The 24,986-nt window shown below is 36.1% G+C and overlaps 2 protein-coding genes across 2 annotated transcripts in view; one reads left to right on the plus strand and one right to left on the minus strand.

The window, feature by feature from the left end:
• The window catches only part of Smp_167360 (hypothetical protein), a gene marked incomplete at its 5' end in the record, with an annotated part of 30,672 nt that extends 22,158 nt beyond the window's left edge, over positions 1 to 8,514 (plus strand). Inside the window, 2 exons of the mRNA XM_018790883.1 lie at positions 4,343 to 4,960; positions 7,741 to 8,514. Coding sequence (XP_018645898.1) covers positions 4,343 to 4,960; positions 7,741 to 8,466 — 1,344 coding nt within the window. The 3' untranslated portion in view covers positions 8,467 to 8,514. The remainder of the gene's footprint in view (positions 1 to 4,342; positions 4,961 to 7,740) is intronic.
• An 8,757-nt stretch (positions 8,515 to 17,271) lies between these two features.
• Positions 17,272 to 21,600, minus strand: Smp_083400 (ubiquitin conjugating enzyme 13, putative; the record flags this gene model as incomplete). Its single annotated transcript, XM_018790884.1, has 4 exons — positions 17,272 to 17,309; positions 19,037 to 19,177; positions 21,285 to 21,531; positions 21,571 to 21,600. 4 exons carry the CDS (start codon positions 21,598 to 21,600, stop codon positions 17,272 to 17,274), a joined length of 456 nt encoding a protein of 151 aa, XP_018645899.1.
• Positions 21,601 to 24,986: the final 3,386 nt, after the last annotated feature.

Below are 24,986 nucleotides of genomic sequence, written 5' to 3' on the forward strand. Positions count from 1 at the left end.
AGGTTACTAGTATTTGACCACAGATGCCTTGGAAATATTGCTCACATCTGCTGGGATAACCGGGTAAATAATAGTGAGGTTAGACGCAGGGTATTAGGGAATGATGGTAAATCAGTTGATGAGGTTGTAAATCTTCATCGACTGAGATGGTTGGGCCACGTGTTACGTATGCCTGAACACCGATTACCACGACGCTCTATGCTGACTAGTGTAGGAGATGGTTGGAAGAGAGTTAGAGGCAACCAAACCAAAACATGGCATCAGAGCTTGAAGTCACTAACTTCTAGTCTGAGCCATGTTGGCAGATACAGACTACCTGGTTGGGGTCCGCGTGACTATCGTAACCAATGGTTGGAGACTCTGTGTGACATGGCTCAGAATCGATCAGAATGGCGTAGGTGTATACACTCTTTATCTTCCCTTAAACCTTAAGAATAAAATTACTTCATAACTTTTTTCCTTCCCATACTATATCCTTATATACAACCTTTCTTTATATACTACCACCACTAAATTAATTACTTCTATGAATCCGGTGTTCATCTTGTTGTGCTAACGAGGTATGGCAACTTGGACCGATGCATATATGTGCCTGGTCCTACGTTGTAGCTGACTGACTGACGAGTCACTGTTTAGTGGCAAATGCCATGTATATCAATTCCTTCTAAGTATTGGTCGAATTCTGTCAATCAAATTGCAGCGTGACTCGATATCACGCACACTATGCTGAGATGTAAGGTAGAGATTTAGATTAGTCAACAGGAAACCCCGGACCTAGGCTTTGTGTTATTTGACACTCGTCATCAAGGTGTACCTGTAATCTTGAAAGAACTGTTGCCCTCTGGCTGATTCGACCCCATGTCACCCAAGTTCATGGTAAAAGACATTACCGCATAGCAGCTTGATCGATAAAATTCTATCAGCATTAAAAAGGACTTGATATACATAACATTGGTCACTACTCAGTGATTAGTCGACTGTAAATGCAGATCAGTCGTGGTCTGGATAGCTCAGTTGTAGTATCTGTGACTGAAGCTGAGTAACACGGGACTGAATTCCTCAAGGCTATCAATTCCTATAATATCATATGTACACTTTACTGACGAGTGGAGAGAAGCACGAAAACTAGGTCCAGGGTTTCTTGTTGATTATCACCAAGTACCATCACCTTACATTACTTGTTTTCTCTGTACGGTTCTTGTTTTGCTTCTCAGCAATAATTAAATAGTGACATTTTTCATAAAAATTTTAAATCACTAACTGATCATTGCTATACAAACCATCGAAAACCAGGAAGGACTAGAAAGGCAACTGTTTTATTCTGCTACAGGACTCCTCACTGGTGCAGATCCATAACACCACCAGGATTCAAACGCAGTACACTCAGGTCTTGTGATAATCGCCTAACGTTTAGACCATTGTGTTGGTATTTAGTGCTTTACGCGTCTAACTTTAGTTTATTCGCAGTATTGCGCAACCATCCTCCAGCGGCAGAGGTAGGTAAGTGCTTCAAACTCAAAACGGTTTATTTCAGCTATTGGAAATAAATTCAGTTATTCAAAGGACATATATATAAATTAAGGTGGCATATGGCATTATTTGTTTAGTTTCATTAGTTAATCAGTTAATCTCGATGCTTTGACTTCACTATATTTTCTCACTTTTTTTAATGATTTCCCTTTCCTCTTACAAATGAATTTCTAATGTTATGTATAGTATTTGCGTATTAGTCTCGCTTCTATATCCTACCATCTGTCATTTCATTGTATAGAGAACAATTTGATAGAAATAGTTATTAGAAATAAAGGATAGAGACATAATAATCAGTTTACTAAATATCACCCTGTTTTTCTCTTCTCGTCAGTCTTTATTAATTCCTGTGAAACTGAAGCCTCCATTTCCCATCGATTGACTTCTGACAGATCGATAATCCGAAAAAAAAAAGCAAACAGCGGTCTCATCCATTTCAAAATACTTTTTGTTTGCGACCAAATACTTGTACCTTCAGTGAAACTCTTCAAAAGTCAGTATCTTTAACTTCTTCATCGTCTCATATTTTGCCAGAGTCATGTGTACATGCGATTTATATGTATTTTACTGATCAAGACTCATACAGACACTAAATTGGCCATTGAAGAGTACAAGAAACTTTACAGATTCAGTATTTTCATTAGCATTGTAAGTGGATAGTGACCCCGGTGTTATATAATCCTTGCAATCTTCACGACGTTCACTAAAGTGCTTGATCTGCTTCATTACATTACTTCCTAGATACTTTCTCAATGATTGACTTTATTACTTCACGGCTGTAAAGAATAAACTTTAAAGTTAAAAAGTTTACATTGGTTACTGTCATTCTATTGTGGATGTCTTCAAAACAATGCTAGGATATAGTGGGACCACTGAATGTACCTTAATGAAGTTAAAACTGGATTACTAGATAAAAATGACAAATCAGTTAATGAAACTGTTGATCTTTATTGACTGACTTAATCGAAATGTGTTTCACTCACTCAACCATCACTAGTGTAAGTTAGAAAATAGTTCAAGGTGGTTATTTTAAGATAAAACAATGATGTTCACCAAGTCATTGCATCGAAAGGTACAGATTCATTGTCAAAGGTTCAAAAAATAATCATAGTCAGTCGTTGGAAAACTTAAATGGTAAAGCTCAGTCAGTAACAACAAGTTCAGAGCCCGCTTCAGTTAGGAGGGTGCCGAGTAGTATTGTGGTGTGGGTTACTTATATCCACATAAGTAGTATATGGTGATGGTCAGGCATAGAATGAATTTTGGCAGGAGATCAATAAGAAAACAGGAACGAAGCTCAATCGGTATGAAAATGCATAAATCATGAAGTCAGAGACGATGGACTGATATTTGCAGAAGAAACAGTCAAGATTGAGACAATTGGTTGTTATTTTGCAAATTAACTGTTTACTGTATTGTTATCAGATTTCAGTGAGATAGTCTGTAATTTTTGTGTCAAATACATTCGATTGTCCCCACCCGTGTTCTTGTTCACTACAGTATCATTAACCCTGGCACGTAGAATGGAGCTGAAAGTATTATGACGGGCGGTGTCCAAAATCTGATGCTGGTACATGGTGTGCTACGCGATACCCCCCAAACTAACTATTTGAGCGAAAAAGTGTACTGGAGTACTATATAAAATGTACAAATACTCATATATATATACCACTTTAATCCTTAGGGAATTAATCCATTTCTTAGCCAATGAAATGCACTTGTCGTTTAGGTCACTTCTGATTGACGTCGATTGACCTTCTCATTAGATTACCTCTGATTAGCTCTCTATGTCACAAAACCATGCAGGAAAATCTGTACATAGTAAATGAGTTAATAACAAAATTCAATTTTTTAGGCTATTACATTTTTTAGCAATAGGAAAAGATCGAACTAATCACTGAAAGTACGTTCCGAACTACAAAATGATAAAATATTCAAATTATGGAGTTAGATTTATGGAAAATAAGTTAATATATTCCTACCTATTTAAGAATAATAATGTTTCAACCATACATACAACACTAAAACAACTATGGTTCAAGTGGTCCCCTCCTGGATGTTTCACATTTTGGTGTATCTAATATGATTAGCTTAATTTTCGTTATTATTCATAAAATTACTTGATATTATTTATCTATGCTTACTTATTATACATTTAATGTTCGATTCCCACTCTTTTTTACGGCCATGTATATATGTATATATTGTCATCAGAACATGTGCTTATGAAATTGGTCCTTATACCAATTAACGTATTAAGTATAGTCCAACATTACTCTGTCTCAATGATATACAATCGATAAAGTATGGGCGTAAATCATTGATCAAACCTACATTTAAATCTCCATTCACTGAGTTTAATGTTGACAGTTGGTTGATGAGCCTCGAATAGGACGAGACTTCTAGCTCGTTGATTCGATCTCCTAACCATATATGTAGCTTGATGGTTACGTCTTTAACTGTAGCGCATAATTTGAATCCTGCTGCACGTGTCAGTTCTCTCAGTGCTACAGATTTATCTCGTTGACAAGTGCTGACTAGCTTGAAACTAATGTCCAGAACTGTCTATCGGTTACCTTCAACCACATAAAACTAACTATAAGTTGCAAAAATGGAAATGTGGCTAACAGTGTAATCCAAGACGCGCGTTTCCTCCTATTTATAACTGTTCAACCGGATGCCAATAGAAACTAATCGAAATTCAGTCATTAATACCGACGAGATAATTCAAAGCTTTACTAATGACGGTCTAATCAAGCATAAATAATCACTATTATATATCGTTATTGTTTTTCTGTCAATATTTTTTTAGAATGATCCCATAAGTCACCATCCATGTACAAACAACAAATATGTTCATCATATTCTACGTTTACGCTCATTATGGAAATACGGTTTGCCGGATTCATTGGAAAGTTTACTTATCTGTAGAATTAATGAGTATATGTTTATGTTACAGCAACCACCACCAACACCCTCAACAAAACAACAAGTTTACATAACAGATTGCTGTAATCCTATGAAAAATACTAATACATTGATAATCAAAAAGAATAATTCATCTGTATCAACATTAACTATTACTACTACTACTACTTCAACGGCCTCATCATCGTCATCCATATCTGTATGTAGTTGTAGTCTACCAGTTATGAATATGACTTATTGTGAACACCATACTACTCAACGGTGTACATTTAATCCTAGTGATATTGGTTGGAAATCAATAGAAAACACCGGTGGATCCACGATCATTACAACGACAACTACTTCAATTACTTCTCGAACATCATATTCATTGTCTTCTAATAATTTACGTAACAGTAGTGGTATTAGAAATAATACTATCAATAAATTAACCAGAAATTCAAATCATCATTTAGTATCGTTGAGTAAAGCATCACAGTCATGTTCAATTTGTGATGATCAGGTAAATAGGCTTGTTTTTATTATTATTTAAACTAACAGCCTAGTATTTAAAACGATAAATTCTAAGAAACTCGAGTTTCACTGTTATCTATCAACATTAAAATGTACATGGATGTCGAGTTGGCGAGGAAGCGCTAAAAAAGACAAAATCGGTATTCCAGATTTTACTGTTAACTCCAAGTCAAGTACCCCTCGAATTTTTTTCCATTTAATTGGCTTTCTTTTTAAAGAGGAATAATGTATTTGTAAAATCTCAGCAAATGAGTTTGAAGTAAATCCAACGTTTTGCCGGGCAATCTGGTCCAAGCTTTTTCAAACAAATATAATCAAACATCAAAATTATCGAATATAAATAGGTACATGGTTCTCTGGTTAACTGTATGCTAAATAGGTCTTCCAATCAACGTTAACAACGTTTAAAGTAGGTATTTTAGTGTGTAAAAAATATGTGGTGTGAAACGATAAGTGTTAACATAAAAGATTGTGTGTATACATAAGTGGTTTGAGAAGAAAGTTCATTCACTATATATTGTCTCTGATCGGTGAATTTTTTATATATGATATAAATCAAATATGTCGGATTTACTTCGAATACATTCGCTGACATTTTACAAATAGATTCCTCCTATTTAATGTCTCACATCAACTCGGGGCCCAAGTACTGTGAGACTATTCGATCAAGTTTAGACGAAACTTCTTATAATATGGCTTTCTTGTTTTTTACTAATTTAATAATTTGTGATGGGATTTGTAGGAGAGAGAGACAGTGGGATATAAGTATAGGGAGGATCGAAACACCATAAGAGAAAAAATGACGGGAAAAAGTAGTGAGTTTGCAGACAGTTTTCATCATTGACATCCTGTCAGTCAGCAACGTAAAACCTCATACGTATGTGCACTGGTTCCAGTTTGAAAATCAAGACGAAATTATCACGACGAATCCCAAAGTAGTAGTAGTAGTATTAATATCATTGGTATCAGAGAAGAGTGGACATCGACAATATGATTTGAGAATAAATATTTTACCTTTAGAATGAAAAGTATAAATACATTAAGAAAGAGTGTGAATATATCCGTGCCATTGTGATCGATTCTGAACCATATTATCCAATATCTTCAACCATTGGTTACAATGATGGTGCGAACTTCAACTAGATAGTCATTATTTCATGGAGTGTTGTCACGTCTTGATTTATACCGTTAGCCTTTTACCAACCTAAACAATCATGATTAGACTGAATTCAGTTGCAGAGCTATGAAAAACCTGAAAACACTCAACATAGCTGTTTTACCATAGTTTGTGAATCTGTATTGTCCGTAGTAAACCAATTTACAAATGGAGCTTATGCAATATAGCGAATTGACTAAAAGCGATTTCATACTATCAAATGCTAGTTTTGTAATTCGAAAGTATGTATTGTGTTTTTAAGTTTTATCTAGTGTGTGGCCGTGGGTTTTTAAAGCAGATTCATCAGAATCCTTTTAAATCTATTTACAAAGTCAAATAAACTGTCTCAAATTGGATTGGGACTTTGGAACTTGTACATAGAGAAGGCTTTAACAATTTACTGGATCAAATTACGAGTTTGTATTTCTAAACAATCTATACTATCTCTGATCTTATCGAATAGTCTCAACTTGTATTCTACTACACACGCTTGCTTATCTCACTGTAGATTATCTGATTATGTTTTCTCCATATTAACAATCAACTCTCGCCCTTTTAGTATAAGAATTTCCGTTATATTATGGATTCTTTGCTTAATGATTTAGTATGATAATCATTTATGTAGTGTTCCACATTAATTTAGTAACTCAGGTGGAACTTTTTTCTCTGTGCTGGATGGTTTGGTCGTAGAGCTTTTATTGTTCTTCCGAACAACATCATCCAAAACCTAAAATTTGCTCTAATGCTGTTCAGAAAAATATTGAAAGCTCCACAACCAAACCATCCAGTCTAGAGAACAAAACTCCACCTGTTGCAAACAGTCATACCAGTTGTATTATTCAACAATTTATCAGCCCATTCATTACGTTCTAGATAACATTATCAGTACTTACTTCCAGCAGAAGTGAGCTTTTTATTTATTCCTTAACTATTATATTAGTGTGTTCTGATGGCCTTGTTTGTGGTTAGTTGTCTTCATAGGTTTTGTTACCTTCATTTATTCAACATGAATGCGCGAACTAGTAAAGATAACAAAACCGATAAATAAAAAACAATCAAAAACAAGGCCATCAGAACTGACTGATGTAACATTTGTAGAATAACTGGAATGTTCACTTCTCTACATGAAGCAAGCATTGATGATGTTGTCCTGAATAAGAATGGAGGCTCTGCAATTATTGCCTTCTAGCTCAGTGGAGACAACATCAAAACATTCTGAATATGTAGTTTTTGAGTGGCATTTTTCAATTTGTAAACACGTTTATTTACTAATGAACAGTTTTCTTCTCTTTTTTAAATTCATCCTTCAGGTAATCTTGTGTTCAGTTCCAAAGAATCACAAGTTATCCTCAAACAATAAAGTTTTATTTGCCAGTAATGAGCAATTATCAAACACTCAATGTCTCATGCCTTCTTCTTGTAAGGAATGTCAGAATCTTTTAAAATCAGTGAAACCGTACTGTCATCATAATGATTCTTATTTCCCCCCATATATTACTAAACAGCAAAAGGCATGTGTCCAGTGTATAACTTCATCTGTAAGCAATAGTACTTATATTACTGATTTCGATAATCTGCTGCTTCCTACATATTTTTCCAAAAATCAATTTAAGAACGGTATTTATTCTGACCCTAATCATCTATTAAATTATGGTTCACTATTTTCTTCTGTGAATGATCGTAAATGGACAAAAAGTAAATCAAATTATCATCATAATGTGTATCGTTCTGATGATCAACAACGCTGCCACCATCGACAACAAACGAGACGCCAACAACAATCATCAGATATCTTCTGCTGTCCTCCTTATGATCATAAATTATCTTCTGAGATGTTAACAACAACTTCATTCAGTCCATGTTATAGGAAAGTTTTATTCAATAATGATGATGGTGAGGATGAGATTGAGAAAAAGCCAATATGTTGTCCTTATGCATCGTATTCACAACAAACACTAATACAACCGTCACCATCATTGTCTTCAGCGATATCTTTAGTGCATTTAAAAAACACTGATGGTGATCTTAGGGTTACTTCTAATCATAATGATATTAGTAGCAGAAGCAATCATACTGTTGTTACTGAAGAACAATATGAAACCAGGTTAATGAAATTATCCACTAAAAAGTATGATGATGATAAGAATCATTTAAACAATACAATTTATTTGCCTTTATTACTAACATTACCTTGTAATGTTAGTGACCAGGATCATTATAATATATCTTCATCCTTTACAAGGAAATCAGATCTATCTTCAGATTCTACAAATTATTCTTCATCATCATCATCTTCTTCGACTAGTTTCTCATCTCCATTGTCGGGTGCAAGTAACTAATTACATTGTTGATATTCTTTCCTCTTTTCTAGTTTTCTTTTTCTTATGATTCTTATGTATGTATGTAGTTAATGATGTCCCGGTTCTTATTCACTTTCTCTTACAATACATTTATTATATTCACTGAAGAAATTTATTACAAAAACAAAATTTTTTTGTCTCTTGAAGTTGCTTTCATACTGGAAAAAAATTTTATACATCAGTAGGCATTTTTTTTTAATTTTAAAAACAAAACCCTGATACTTATTTGTAAACATAAATTTACATACAGTTACTTTCTATACATTATTTTCATCGTTTTGTTTTGTTTTGTTTTGATAGATCATTATTTATTAATGAATTGCTTTCAACACCTTTTTTTTTCTATCTCTCTCTCCCTCTCTCTGCAATACACATCAAACATTTCACCGGCTTAATTTATAAAAATTTGTTTATTCAATTAAATGAATAAATAATTATATACCTGTTCGATTATCATAATTTCCTAACATGATATTACATCATTTTGTGTGTGTGTGTGTGTGTGCGTGTGTAATTATGAATAGGTATATCATTTTTGTTTAAACCAATAAAAATATCTTTGAATTACATAATACTACTGACAAATTAATTTTCAGCTTAAGCATGTGTATTGGCCTAATTGTATTTCTTTTTCATTTTCTATTGATTGAATTCATTTTACGATAATGGATATATTTTTTTAGGAAAATGTTCTAATCCAAGTTCATACATGTGCAATAATGGAATTACATAGCATTTCGTTTTTTTTTTTTTCTAAAATCTCAATACAAAATGAGGTAACGACAGTTATTTTCATTACTGTTTTAATTTTCATTTCATTGTTTGTTGCCCCATTTGCTTTATGTAACTTCTTTCTAAAATTGTTGCCTTATAAATTGCAATACAATGAATTTTAGTTAATATGTTATATCGAGTTGTTTTTCTTTTTCTAAATAGATGTTTAGTAGTGAAATAAAAAATTATAAAATTGTTTTGTTTAATGGTTACTGGTATTTTTATTATTATTGCTACAATCTTCTTTATCATAATTTAAAGTAAAGTAGACCCCTTGAATAATTTATTGTGTTAAGTGTTTCTCAGATTATATGAGTACATCGTTTTCTTCTCATTTTTGATTTAATAATTTCTAAGGCATAAATCTTGCAATCGCTTTCATCGATATGGGTTCCGCTCTCTTCGAATCTTGAAGTTTATTATGAGTTTATACCTTTCTTAAACCTTCACCTATTCTTTTCTAACTATTATGTTTGGTCTTCTTTCTCTATGTGGATTTTAAAGTGTGACAATTTTTGCCGATGTGTATTTGTGCTAGTTCCTGCGTTTCTTTATAACTGACTTGGTGTGATTATGAGCATCATTGTTCTAATTATAAAACTCAAAACATATTCTTCAGGCGTAGTACCTAATATAACTTTTTATATAATAGACAACAGGATTATTATTAAGTGAACGAAGAGTTCTTGAGTGTTGTTATGTGAGTGGTTACCTCCCAGTTGCCGACACCGTAACAAGATACTTCTTAAGGTTTCTGTAAAGGAAAATGTAGTGATTGTGGTACTAGTCACTTAAGGGCATGATCGCAGAGCCCAAGAGACAACTGCTTGGGGCTGGCCACATACGGTCTTTGTGTGGATAGTTATTGATTTGTTAGCTCCGCAATTTTTAGGCCATATTGTCGGCGACAGAAATCCAACCTTATCTAACCTCCCGTTGTGGAAGGAGGATCCTGGTTGTTTGAGAAACGTATCTACCGCCGCTCCTGTGAACAGTGAGTAGTACGACACCGCCCTTAATTTTACTACTTTCAGTGTTTTCGTTCTACACAAAACGTGCCTAGCATAGGACCCAAAATAACAAGAGTTTCAGTCAATATGGCTATATTGGATCATCAGGATAAACAAACCTGGCTACCACCACGTCAATGTAGAAGCTAAAGTTGGGAAGACCATCTCTGAAGAGTTGTAGATTCTCTTATATGCTATGGAAAATATAATATTGTATTTAAGAATAATAGTCTTATTCAAATACCCTTTATTGCACGTTTTCCCGTAAACTGGTTGTTCTTACTTTCTCCAACAGATAACAACAAAATAATATTGGGAGATAATATATGCAAAGTAGTACTGTCACTTTCACAAGTACATTTCGAATAAAAGTCTGAGTTAAATTAAGTTATATGAATCCTTAAACTTTGGAGTTGGATAAACTGTGATAAATAAAAGATAACAAGTTATACATGTTACACAGGAGCAAAACTGGTTAAGAACATTTACAGACGAATGTTGACTAATCACTGTTGGAAATCACTAGTACATGTTTTTTGTAATATTCTCAAGTTAAATTGAAGTTAGATATTAACACCGTTGGATGCCGGCTCAGTGGTCTATCGGTTAAGTGCTCTGGCGCGAGACTGGTAGGTCCTGGGTTCGAATCTCGCAAGTGCGGGATCGTGGATGCGCACTGCTGAGGAGTCCCATATTAGGACGAAACGGCCATCCAGTACTTCCAGGTTTTCCATGGTGGTCTAGATTAAATTAACTCATGATTTCAACCATGAAAATACTGAAATATCCACAAAAACCTCTTCTGATCTTAAATAGATGAGACAGATTTGTTGCAATGTCGCATATTTTATGCTGAGAATTCTGTACTGTAAAGAAACATGATAGTGTATACCGTGATTGTTATATATATAGCTGTAAATAAATCTCACCGTTACTGTAAGTTTAAGAGTAAAACAAACAGGTAAAACCATTAATCTGGTTTAATTAACTTTCTTCGAAAGTGAAGTGTTTCGACCAGTCATTGTGTACTTGAATTGTTCGAAATACCTTATATTACGGCACATATTTCAGATAAACTCTATTGTCTCATTTAAATTCATAAGTGCTTTAAGCTTCTTTAGTTAGTAATAAATTTTGTATAAAAATATTTTTTTGAGGATAAACATCTCTTCGCTCAACTTTTTTAATGCTTCGAAGAGAATATTTATTGAAATTTTATTTAGTCATAATGATTAGTTGACTTGAAATTGGATTACCCTTTACCCGACCGTTGCTGCTACCTTGACATGGTGGTCGGGCTTGCTTATCGTGATGAAGCAACCGAGCTATGCTGGCTGGAACAATCGTTCATTCTGGGGCACATGTTTAGACTCAGATCATGCTCTATTGCGGGCACGTATCTGTCTGCGTCTAACTGGACGTAGGAAAGACACTACAGGGAAACCTCTTAGGGTTCTACTTAATGATAGGCAAGCTAAGAACATATTTCAGGAACAACTGGAAAAGCAGCTAGGCGGCCATGTAAGTTATGCCCACCCTGAGCCAGCGTGGAATGACATCGGAAAAGCTGTGGAAACAGCAGTGATATCCGCTAGTAAGGTAAACCATAAGGTTAGGGAGAAACAATGGATCTCGGCAGCATCTACCACACTGATAGATGCTCGTAAACTCATCCCATCTGGCTCTGAACATAACGAAGAGCGGAGTCAGCTTAAGCGCAGGCTAATAAGAAGCCTACGCAATGATCGTGAACAGTGGTGGGTAGCGAAAGCAACAGAGATGGAAAAGGCAGTGGCAATAGGTAACAGCAGACAGCTATTCAGGCTTATTAAAGAAACCGGCATTAGAAACCCAAGTATCAGTGAAACCATCTCAGATAAAGATGGGCACATCATTTATTCTCAATCCAGGAGATTGGATCAATGGGCAGAACACTTAAGGGATCAATTCAACTGGCCTTCAGCCACACTTCCGTTACCCACGATCCCCAGTCGTCCTGAATGGCAAATTGATGTAAGTCCTCCAACTCTCTACGAGGTTGAAAAAGCTATAGGAAATCTGGAGCGAGGGAGAGCAGCAGGCCCTGACAGGTTTACTCCTGAGATTTTTAAGGATGGTGATCCAGTACTAGCAGCGAGATTGACTGAGGTCTTAGGTAGAATCTGGGAACTAGACGTAATTCCATCTGACTGGTCCCAATCACTGATTGTGCCAGCCTATAAGAAAGGACATAAGTCCTCCTGTGACAATCAGAGAGGGATCAGTTTGACTAATATAGTGTTTAAAATATTAGCTTCAATAATACTAGGTCGCCTAACCAAAGCTCGTGAAGAGCAGACTAGAGAAAACCAAGCTGGTTTTCGACCTGGACGTGGTTGCATAGACCAGATTTTCACTCTACGTCAGGTCCTAGAACATAGACACAAATTCAGACGTCCCACAATAGTAGTATTTCTTGACCTTAAGGCGGCATTTGACTCTGTTGATCGTGAGGTTCTATGGCAATGTTTGTCACTGAAAGGAGTACCAAAGAAGTACATTAACCTCATAAAGGCTCTCTACTCGAGCACAACTGGTCGAGTTAGAGCCTATGGCGAACTGTCATCAGAACTGATTACCACAAGTGGCGTTCGTCAGGGCTGTCCACTCTCCCCATTCTTGTTTAACTTTGTCATTGACTTACTTTTAGAGATAGCACTTTCATCAGCTAAACCTCCAGGAGTTGAACTTTTACCAGGAGACTCACTTGTCGACTTAGAATACGCCGACGACATAGTTTTACTCGGTGAAGACGCTGACAACATGCAGAGTCTTCTGACCACTATAAGCAACTATGCAGGCATGTTCGGGATGCGATTCTCTCCCTCGAAGTGCAGAATGTTACTTCAGGATTGGGTTGCATCGACACCTGAACTAATGATAGGGAGTGAAGTAGTTGAGCGTGTTGACAGCTTCATTTATCATGGGAGTCTGATCAGCCCTTGTGGTCTGGTGTGTGACGAAATCTCAGCACGGATACAGAAGGCTCGTCTAGCTTTTGCCAACTTGCGCCATTTATGGCGTAGGCGAGATATCCGTCTAGCAACCAAAGGACGGGTTTACTGTGCAACAGTTCGTTCCGTCCTACTTTATGGCAGTGAAACATGGCCGATAAGAGTAGAGGATATTCGTGGGCTACTAGTGTTCGATCATAGGTGTCTTCGACGCATTGCTCGTATATCCTGGGACCACCGGGCAAGTAATGCAGATGTTAGGAAACGGGTACTAGGTAAGGATGGCAAATCGATTGATGAAGTAGTGAAACTTCATCAGTTGAGATGGCTGGGACATGTGTTACGTATGCCCAACCACCAACTACCCAGACGTGTAATGTTTTATGGTGTAGGAGTAGGTTGGAAGAAAGCTAGGGGCAGCCAGACCAAAACGTGGCACAAATCCATGAAGTCACTGACAATTGGACTGAGCCATGTTAGTAGGTGTAGACTACCTGGTTGGGATTCGCGAGATGATAGCAACCGATGGTTAAAGACCTTGAATGACATGGCTCAAAATCGTTTGCAATGGCGAAGGTGCATCCACTCTTTGTGCTCTACCAAATTCTAATCTTCTGAATTCTTCATGTTACTATCCTTTTTCTCCTTCCAAATTTATTTCACTGTATCACACTCCTTGAATAACATCTTCAAACCCTAATCTTTCGGTTTACTGCTTATACTCTTACTACTCCTACCACTATGGGATTTGAATCGACAACTGAATCTCTGTGCTGATGCGGTATGGCAACTTGAACTGATGTACGTACGTACGAAGTTCTACGTTGTAACTGACTGACTGACTGACCCTTTACTAATCGGTTAAATTGTTCTAATCATTAGAACAGTGCGTACAAAGATCAGTTTATGTTATTAAAGAATAATTGGAAATCGAAGGGTCTCTACCATATTATAAAAGTGATTTTTAATCTCAATCTTTGCTATAGTTAATGATGACAAACCTTTACTTATTCATTTTGAAACGACATATTTTGGGAAATATTGAAAACGAGCGAACACTTCAAAAGCTTTCTTCTGATATAGATCTCTTGAGCAATTTGCTTTAATTGGTCCTACGCTGTCAACAAAAAAACTAAAATCTTGTTATTTGCAAAATACACTACGTTTAAACCACTGAGTCGAAATCGATTAGATCAAATCTCCAGGGCTGAGACATTTTTGGATAAAGCACGATCCTTATTTAATATCAAGGGCTTGTTACTGTTCCGTTCATTTGATTAACATTATAAGTCATGGCTTCTAATAATGCATTTTGGAAATCCACTTTCAAGATACTAAGTTTCAGTGATCACATCACTGATAGTTGAGATGGTCTTTTCCAATTATTCTACAATAATATAAATTGACGAATTCAGGAGTGAAACAGATATCACCAATGACACAGGATGATAGTCGTGGTGGGAAATATTACACAAAGACAATATGATTAGAGGACTAATTTACGAAATAAGTATAAGATAATTTTGTAGCTTTAGATCTAGTGGAAGACAAATAATTAATGCAGCTGTACCATTGTAGTCCATTCTGTCATCCTAAGTCTCTAACCACTGGGTACGACCGCCAAACAGGTAGTCTACATCTACTAACGTAGGTCAATAGAACACTTAATGAATCTTATAGCAATTACATTAATTTTCTTATTTTACATTCAACATCAAACAATTTACGATTATTGTACTATTTTATGTCATTTTCCAACCGAGATTTTTCTTGATTTTGTTAATCGTACACTATATAAACATCCACTTAGTCAAATAGTTCAATATTTTTAACATATTGTGATAAAACTTAGAACAACTGAATAATGAAACAGAAGAAACATGTCTTCTGATTTAATATCAGGTAATTAAAGTAATATATGAGCTTATCCGTTAGTACATATTCTATCTTATATAGTGAGTTAGGTATGTTTAGTTATGACACTGATAGTTCCATTAACACTTTAACTGATGATGACATTTAAAACAAAATACGACTGATATATTTTAGGTAAATTTGACTAAGTTGAATGTACTCAGACTTAATACCTGACTATTATGTATGTTTTGATATTAGGTGGTTGGATGCATTTGGGAGGTGGCTATGTAACTAGGTTGGCAATTATCCTTAGTAAGGTGTATATCTGCAATTTTGAAGGAACTGATGCTACCTCGTAAAACTAACTCATATCATAGTCAAGGACGTTACCAATAAGCTATTCTCAGGTGGCCAATGACTTCAAGTAAAACTGAAAATTTGAGTTGACTGATGATGATTGTTGAGTAGTGGTAACCAACTTTACGCTTGTCTATCCCTTAGTGCTGATGGAATTCTATCGAATAAAGATTCAACGAGCGGAGCAGTAGTTTAAAAAGTGTACACGTGAACACTATCCAGCTGTTTCCTAAACAGAAGTGGATGGAACGATTTCTGAACCTGTGACCTATTGGTTGAAAGCCGAATGTTGTAATCCCTTAGCAATAATAGCTAAGATTCGCCTTACAATCACATTATTGATTACACTTACTTTGCCAGTCAGTTATTCATAGTTAATGTAGAGCCTACTACAAATGTATATTGGCCCAGTTTGCCGTAGAACGTTTACAATAAGAAATGAAATTAACAAGTTGAATCATCATTATCAAATGATGTTTAAGAAAAAGGGGGTTAATTGCTATGTATAGAGGAATATTGGAACTCTGCGTTTGTGCTAATGATTTTATTCAGGAGAACAATGAGGACTTCTAGATCAAGCCATCCGGTTCAGAGAACGAAGCTGCAACACAATCATCCACCTGAGCTAAAAAAATTTTACCATTTCAAAACCTAGGATAAAACTAGCAATGTTTAATTGCTGGATGAAAACTATGGGTATTGATCATTTTTAAAATTGATCATTGCAACAACAATAAAGAAATTATTAATAAACTCATATATGAAGACAGTCATTTTTACTCACATATAATACATATTCTTATCAGGACATTTACAGTTAGAGAATCAGAAAGAGATTTTTCAATTTTTGCCTGAGCAATAATGTGCTTACTTTTCTTGACGGTAAAAAAAACTGAATTCCAGATCATTTCAAAAAAGTAATGATGGACAAGAAATATCTGTCCGTTTGTTTGCAGTTAAGCGGTGATCAAGAGTGTGAAGGAATAATAATGCTTGGAAAAAAACAAATTATAATCATAATCCTAATAATAAATAAGCGACGAACATTAGCGTTCTTATACATTATACACTGATGAGGTAAGTCAATAATCAGGTATTTTGGGTGGGTTTTTTTAAAAATAATACCTTTTTTTCTTCCTCAAAATTAGGGGGACAGACTTCAATGTGTACGATTGTTCAATGGTCATCATATAACCCGTCCTTATCACACACAGATACTGCCTACATACAGATGCCAGCATATTAAGAGAATTGCAATGAGTGAGACTAGAGAGAGGGAGAGAAGATAGATATAAATAAATAATATGGTAATGAAGATACACGAAAACATGAATTACATACTACTATTAACATAATATAGGTAGTAGTAGTAGTAGTATGGTAAATTTTACAAAACCAGTAAGTGGAGAATGTAAGCGATACAAAAAGTACTTTCTTGGAAAGCGGGACACACATAGACACGGGGACAAGAGAGAAGTTAATAACCAAAAAGAGAATATCGGAAATTTCTGTCATAATGGTGTAAAGCTACAAAATGGTTTCACGTAATGTATAACAGACCACTTTGTTATATGACTTCTGCATTGTGATTTCAATGATGTAGAAGTATGATTGAAGAGGAAAAAGTTCAACAACATAATTGAGTACCGGAGATCTTCATAAATACAAATATATCAGTTACTAGATATATATATAATTTGGATAGAAAATGTTTGATCATGTTTCGGTTATCCATTGATAAAGGAACGATATTCTACGAGGGGTTGGTCGCTGCTAGTACTATTGTCCAAGAGTTAATTATGTCTAGCGTAAAGCTGAGTCCATTCACGTGCTTTGGTAATAAAAATAAAACTGAAAATGACTAACATATAGAAATATTTACACAGACGATGAATAGAATTTCTATTATTTATTTAAACATATAAATACTGATACAAAGGGGCACCAGATATATATGCGCCACACAAATCTCATTTCATTTGTGTGAGGGCTGTGATACTCCCCTGGCGCCCAAACTGAAGCAGGTGATTTTCTTAGGGGGCCACATCCCGAGCCTTTGACCTAAAGATCTGATCCACAAGGCAGTAGAGCATCGTAAGGAGATGCAGTCACATGGTAGCTGGTGACCAACGATTGATTCATACGCCATTTGTTCCTCCAGAGTCCTGGAGCCCACGTGCACCATTGGTTTGGAATCAGGGTTTTCCAACTCTCCTAGGTGGACGCGCCGTGTCCACCAACCCGGTTATAGCGCCGGACATCTGCTCTTCCTCTTCTCAATTTCATAAACAACACACCCGCCACGAGAAGGCAGTGAGTAGGACTTCCCTGGCAGAGGCTATATATTCGCTGGCCATGTGAGAGCATTTCGAGAGGGAGAGCGGACTCTCCCCACTCTCGGCCGTACCAGGGCATTTGGGGGCGATGAATAGAATGTAAAAAGGGAAGTGATATGTTCACACTGTTAGTGAACAAACGGTTAAAGATACAACTATGTTGTACGACTGATTGATCACTGAGTGGTGATCAATGTCAGATTTGTCTTGTCCTTTTTAGTCCTGATTGAATTCTATCGACCGAGTTGCAATGCGATTCCCTAATCTAGGGGATTCAACATTGCGTGGACTATGCTGAGATGCTTAATGGCTGAAGACAGTCGATAGAAAACGTTGTTGACTACTTGCAACTATCTAACATCGCAACAATGATTAAATACTAGTACCCTTAGACATGCTTTATAGACATTTAAATATAGTGTTTCATATTTTTAAAGTGATGCAGAGTAATTTGATGTTTTAGCTGCATCTTAGAACCTTTCATTAGGGTCAGAGATCTGTGTAGTACTGGAGTGTGTTCGTTTTATGATCAATGTTCTCTGAGTCTATACCTTTGATTCATAGTGAAGACGTCGGTTGTTCGAGGAAAGGAACTTAGTGACCATCCCCGCAACTCAGTACAGTCAGCAATAATGACTCGCCTATGGACCTTAAACTTATTGGTTTTAGCCAAAACGTTCTGTAACCGACCTGTTTAGTATAATAAGACCTCAATATAGATTGACTGGATGATTATGGGAGACTAACAAAGCCATTATTTGAAGGTAGTTGGTTAAAGTTAAGTTGAATGTTCCTGGCTCACTAAAACTTTTAAAACTATTTAGTTTATCGATAAATCATCATTTTGTCAACTTCACTAATTTATGTCAGTAGTTAGTTCGATTGAGTTAGTTATCTTGATGATTAGTGGTATAAATCATTTGTGTAGTAATAGGACACCAAAACATTCTTAAAAATGATCCGACTCTCTTGACTGCTATTATATGAATCTTTTCTACTTATCCTAATTATTTTATAAACTTATTTACCAGATACAAATTCGTGTACCTGATTTTGAGTCATACTCTAAGTGTCGAGGGCTATCAATACTACCCAACTGCTTAAACCAAAGTAACTGGAGCGAGATTCGAACTTGCGACTTACTGGCTTAGTAATTTAGTGGCCACCATTCAAAACAGTTTAAATAATAAAAACGACTTGTTATTATTTCACATAAGCCGACCTTTAGCAAGGGCTTCTGATTCATTTTGTTTCCAATGTGATGCAACTTCACCGTCCAGTGGATCTTCAGGATTTGGTGCACTTAACAATGCTTGAATAGACAGTAAAACAGTGCGTATTTGAAGAGCAGGACTCCATTTATCTGGATAAATAGAGGAAAAATTAGAAAAGATACAACTCAGTGTCGATATTTATGTAAGTCAATTACAGACAACATGAGACTTAATAGGAATATATTGTATCAAGTTTCGCCATAGTTTAAATTAGTATACAGAGCGAAGAAATTAAACAAGATGAAGAGCAAAGAATAAGGAAAATATTAACCGCAGTAGATGGTTAAACATAGTTGATAAGGCTTAAAAGGAACAAATAAAATCGAAGGATTATAAATGTGGAAAGACACTGAGATCAAGACTTAAAGGAAGATGGAGTTAGTCAACCATACGCCATGTCGAACTAGGTACATATGTGAATCGTCCTAAGTTTCTACACCATATTAGCACAATTGGGTGAGATTACCAGTATGAATATTAAACTAGTAGGCGTATATTACTTTGTCGGGATCCCTGTGACTATCGTGGCCAATGGTGAAACACTGCTTATGACTGATTGACTAATATGTCGACAGTTTTCAGAACAACTAGGTTACGTATGGTTATATTACGTAGTAAAATAAAGCTCATTCTACTTAGAGACTCGAGATCATACTCATGTTAACAATAAGTTGTTTCGCATCAAACTAAATAGATACACAGAAGATATTTCTCCTTGAAACCGATTACAAAACAATGAATTTAGAAATGAGCAGGTTTACAATTGAGATATTATTTGGAATTAGATAGAGGGGAAAAACAAGTATAGTAGAACGACAGATTTTTAGAGTTTCTCGACCTATTTATTTGTAGACTTCTAAATACTTAGTAGACTACTTTGTTATCAGTTGGTATATAGTGTTCGGCAAGAAAGTCTCGTATTTATTTGATGTGTTCTTGAATATATTTTACCGCTGTCTTATTTTAATGACTTAGGAATATATAAGGCTATCGCAAATACGGGTTACCTTAAATGATTTCATCCGTAATCTGAGGTGGAAAACTAGTATGATTTTTTACGCCATTTACCTGCAATTTTACAGTTTATAACTATGAGAAATGTATCTCATGAGGAAGAGGTAATCAAATATTACCTAAATTCGGTTATCACATTTTACAACTACACCAATGATGATGGACTTAGATCGGTGTTTGAAAGGTAACAGATAGGTGGATTATCACGAGCAACACAGTCCACAGACGTCAACAGACTCTACTGTAATGATACAGAATCAAGTTGGTTATTGACTTATAACGACTAAAAATAGGACTCAACTGATGAGGGCCAGATGGGAAATGATACCAAAGAAGGATTTCATGTCCTAGAAAAAGTGTATAAACATTTCTGTTTTAATTGTAGTATTTGGCTTTATAGCATTGTTATCTAGAATGATAGTTACTTACATACTAAACTCAATGAAAAAACTGAGGCTTATTACTTTCTTATGAAAGCGTGTATTAGTACAAAAAGTGAAAATCTGATGACGATATTATCACTTGTTTGAAATTCAGAGATATTTTTCTACTCAGTGTTGAGTGATGTGGTTTGTTTATATACAAACTAAAGAGTTGCATTCATTCTGTTAACATAAACTGAGATATTCAGCCAATAGAGTGGTTGCTTTCAAAATATAAAATGTGACTGACCAGAGACATTTGGGAATTCATTTCTTTCAGGATCGGACAAATGAAGACGATTCAGTCAATAAAAACACTGACTGAATAACGTATAGAGTGGTCCACTTTTAGGGTTTGACTGTTATATGGAAAATACCTTACTGCCCCCAGACCCTAGTACAGTTAGAAGTACCATGTCACCCTTAGACCTTCAGCTGCTACTTTCTTCAACTGCCCTACTTGGCATAATGGAAACTAAAAAAAAGATTGTTCCAACTAATACAGCTCGACTGGGTCATTACAAAAGATAAGCCCGACCACAACATCAAGGCAGACGTTACTGTCGGAAACACGTGACGAAGAAACAATTAGTTTACAGAACTTGGGTTCTGGACAACATGTGTGTGCATATATATACTGAGACGGGCAAAAGGAGACCCTTTTTTAGATGTAAAGACAGTTACTTTTGGCAAATAAGATGCGATAGGAGAATTTATTACAGAATCAAAATATAAACGAAATCTTATTACTTTAACCTACCTTTAAGAATATCAAGACAAATTCTGCCAAGACGATCAATATTTGGATGATATAATTTGGTTGTAAATCTGACCTTAGGTGCAGTCATAGGGTATTCTTCCGGAAGGAATAATTCTAAGTCGAAAATACCTCCTTCGTATGCGCTATCTTTCGGTCCATCTATGGATACCAGAAAGTATCTTGCGTTGTTTTCATCTGGTACCGCTTTTATGCCATCACATGGATCCTGGATAAGTTTTTGAGTTTCCTACAGTTCATTACAGTGAATTATATGTTATTAACATACTTTGATTATCCTCTTTGGAAGTGATGACATTAGGCAGTCAGCAAGAACCGAAACTATAGAGTAATCAAGAATAATTAAGTTTCATATGTAAAACCATTTTATGATTTTATACGTTAGAGAAAAGCAGACACTGAGCAATGTATAGTGAAAAAACCAACCATAACTATGTCCTTACGATTGTTATTTTTACGAGTACGTAATACCGATGTGTATTCAGACAAAATAACCCAGTATTATAATTTTATAGAAACAACTTTTTCAAAACAGTACCTATTACTAGATTTATTTAGGTTGCTTAAATTTTTAACATGTCAAAAGGTCACCTAAGATTAACTCTTTCGCCAGTCAGCTACAACGTAGGACCAGGCACATTTATGCATCGGTCCAAGTTGCCATACCTCGTTAACACAACAAGATAAACACCGGATTCATAGAAGTAATTAATTTAGTGGTGGTAGTATATAAAGAAAGGTTGTATATAAGGATATAGTACAGGAAGAAAGAAAGATATGAAGCAATTTTATTCTCAAGGTTTAAGGGAAGATAAAGAGTGTATACACCTACGCCATTCTGATCGATTCTGAGCCATGTCACACAGTCTCCAACCATTGGTTATGATAGTCACGCGGATACCAACCAAGTAGTCTGAATCTACCAATATGGCTCAGACTAAAAGTTAGTGACTTCAAGCTCTGATGCCATGTTTTGGTTTGGTCGCCCATAACTCTCTTCCAACCATACCCAATACTAGTCAGCATAGAGCGTCGTGGTAATCGGTGTTCAGACATACGTAACACGTAGCCCAACTATCTCAGTTGATGAAGATTTACAACCTCATCAACTGATTTACCATCATTCCCTAATACCCTGAGTCTAACCTCACTATTACTTACTCGGTGATCCCAGCGGATGCGAGCAATATTTCTAAGGCATCTGTGGTCAAATACTAGTAACTCTTTCATCAGGTGCCTGGGTCACATAACCATCTTGCGCCGACACAAAATCACGGTACCGGCTTATCTCTCAATATGAGGGCTGATGATACCACTCGGTTGTCTAAACTGAAGTAAATGGAGTGGGGTCCGAATCTGGGACTTACTGGCTCAAAGCCGAACGCCTTAACCAGCAAGAGTAAAAAAAGAAATTATGATATTAGAAAAATCAGAGATAGGAAATAGAATCATAGTGAGTCAATCAGTTAAAACATAGAACCTGTACGTATTTACATCGGTTCGAGTTGCCATATCCCATTAGCACAGGAAAATGCTGTCAAACCAAATCCCAGAATAGCACAGGTAGTGGCAGTGGTAATAAGGACTAGGCACCAAAGATACTATTCGAAAAGAAAATATAATTTAGTGAAATAAAAACGAAAAGAAAGTCATGAAGAATCTACAATCTCAGAATTTGGGGGAAGACAGAGGACGGATGCACCTTAATCATTGAAAACGATTTTGAGCTATGGTGTTCAAGGTCTCTAACCATTGGTTACGATAATCACGTGGACCCCAACCACGTAGTCTACACCTATTAAAATGAATAAGTCCAACTGTCAGTGACTTCATGGACTGATGTCATGTCCCAGTTTGGTCGCCCTTAGCTTTTTTCAGCCAACTCTCGCACTAGAAAACAACACCCGTCGAGGAAAGCGGCGGTTGGTCATACGTAACACATGTCCCAGCCACCTCAGTTGATGAGGATTTACAATCACACCAACCGATTTTTCATCATACAGTTTTCTATTCCTAACCCAGACATTGCTTATTCCTAGTCCCAAAGTACACGAGCAATGCTTCATAGACACCTATGATCGAATACCAGCAACCTACAAATATCTATTCGTAATGGCCATGTTTCCTATCCATAAAGTAGAACAGAGTAGACTGCTGTGCAGTGAACTCGCCCTTTGGACGTAAGACGGATATCTCGCCTACACCACAAATGACGCAAGTTGGCAAAAGTAAATCGAGTCTTCTGAATCCGTGCTGAGACTTCGTTAGGCACCAACCCACCAGTACTGATGAAACTCCCAAAACAAGTAAAACGGTCTATGCGTCCAACAACTTCATTCCATATCATTAATTCAGGCGATGATGTAAGACAATGCTGAAGTAACATTTTACATATAGAGAGAACACCATCCCAAACACACTTGTATTGTTGCTTAAGGTGGTCAGAAGACTGGATTTCGTCAGCATTTCCACCAAACAGAACTATATCATTTACGTATTCTGCGTAAACAAGCGAATCTCTAGGTAGACCAATCCTTGAAAATTCAGACGTTGGAAGTATTCTTTTTAAAAATATGTCTACAAAGTTAAATAAAAATGAAGTGAATGGTCCTGACGAACGCCACTTGAGGTTGACAACTTTGATAAGAGTTCGCCACAAGGTCTAACACGATCAGAAGTGTTGGAGTAGAGATTATGTACAAGATTGGTGTACTTATTTGGTACGCCTTTCAATGACAGACAATGGCATAGAATCTCACAATCATCAGTCGAACGCTGCCTTAAGATCACAGGATACAACTATAGTCGGACGTCGAAAAGTATGTGTGTTCCAGAACCTGCTGAAGGGTAAATATTTGGTCTAAACATCCACATTCAGATATAAAACCAGCCTAGTTTTTTTAGGGTTTGCACTTCATCAGCTCTAGTTAGTTGTCGAAGTCTTCTGACGCTAGTATTTTAGACACCATATTAGTTGAACCGATTCCTCTGTGATTTTTAGTGGACCAACATCTGACTTCAATTAGATCGTATGTTGGTCGCTATTGAGATATATTGTCAATTCTCGTATATAATCATCGACTTAAATCATGTTAGTGAATAACGGAATCAAATAAGTCAAATACGAGAATGGGTTTTTGGATGCATATATTTTGTACACTTACTGATCTGGACAGACAACCAGAGGGACGAAGCGAAATGACGTGCAGTGGAGAAGGCATGTGAGCCAACACGATTTAACCAAACGTTAATCGATATTCATAGTCACATAAAAATAGGTTATAGACTTGTGATGAATGGGATAAGAAGTGCACACACATACGCTCACATAGAAACAGTCAAGGCTGATGAGCGAACAATTAACAAGGTCAAAACGCGACTCAAGAAGAATGAATAGATTGGCTTGTCCGGAAGCTAGGATAGACTGTGAGATTAACATAACAACCGACATTAAGGACTTTTGTCCTTTCTTATAAACTGGGACGATTAGCGACTGATTAGTCCAGTTTCCTCATTTTAGCTAAGATTCCAGTTAATCTAACTGCTAAAACTGGACCACCATGCTTAAAAATCCCAGGGGTTAATCTGTCAGGCCCTTCTGCTCTCCCTCGCTTTAAATTACTTTTAGTCTTTTCAACCTCACTAAGAGTTGGAGGACTTACATCGACTTCCCATTTAGGTTGA

This window comes from Schistosoma mansoni (assembly GCF_000237925.1).
Source record: "Schistosoma mansoni, WGS project CABG00000000 data, supercontig 0013, strain Puerto Rico, whole genome shotgun sequence".
In the NCBI taxonomy this organism is placed as follows: domain Eukaryota; kingdom Metazoa; phylum Platyhelminthes; class Trematoda; order Strigeidida; family Schistosomatidae; genus Schistosoma; species Schistosoma mansoni.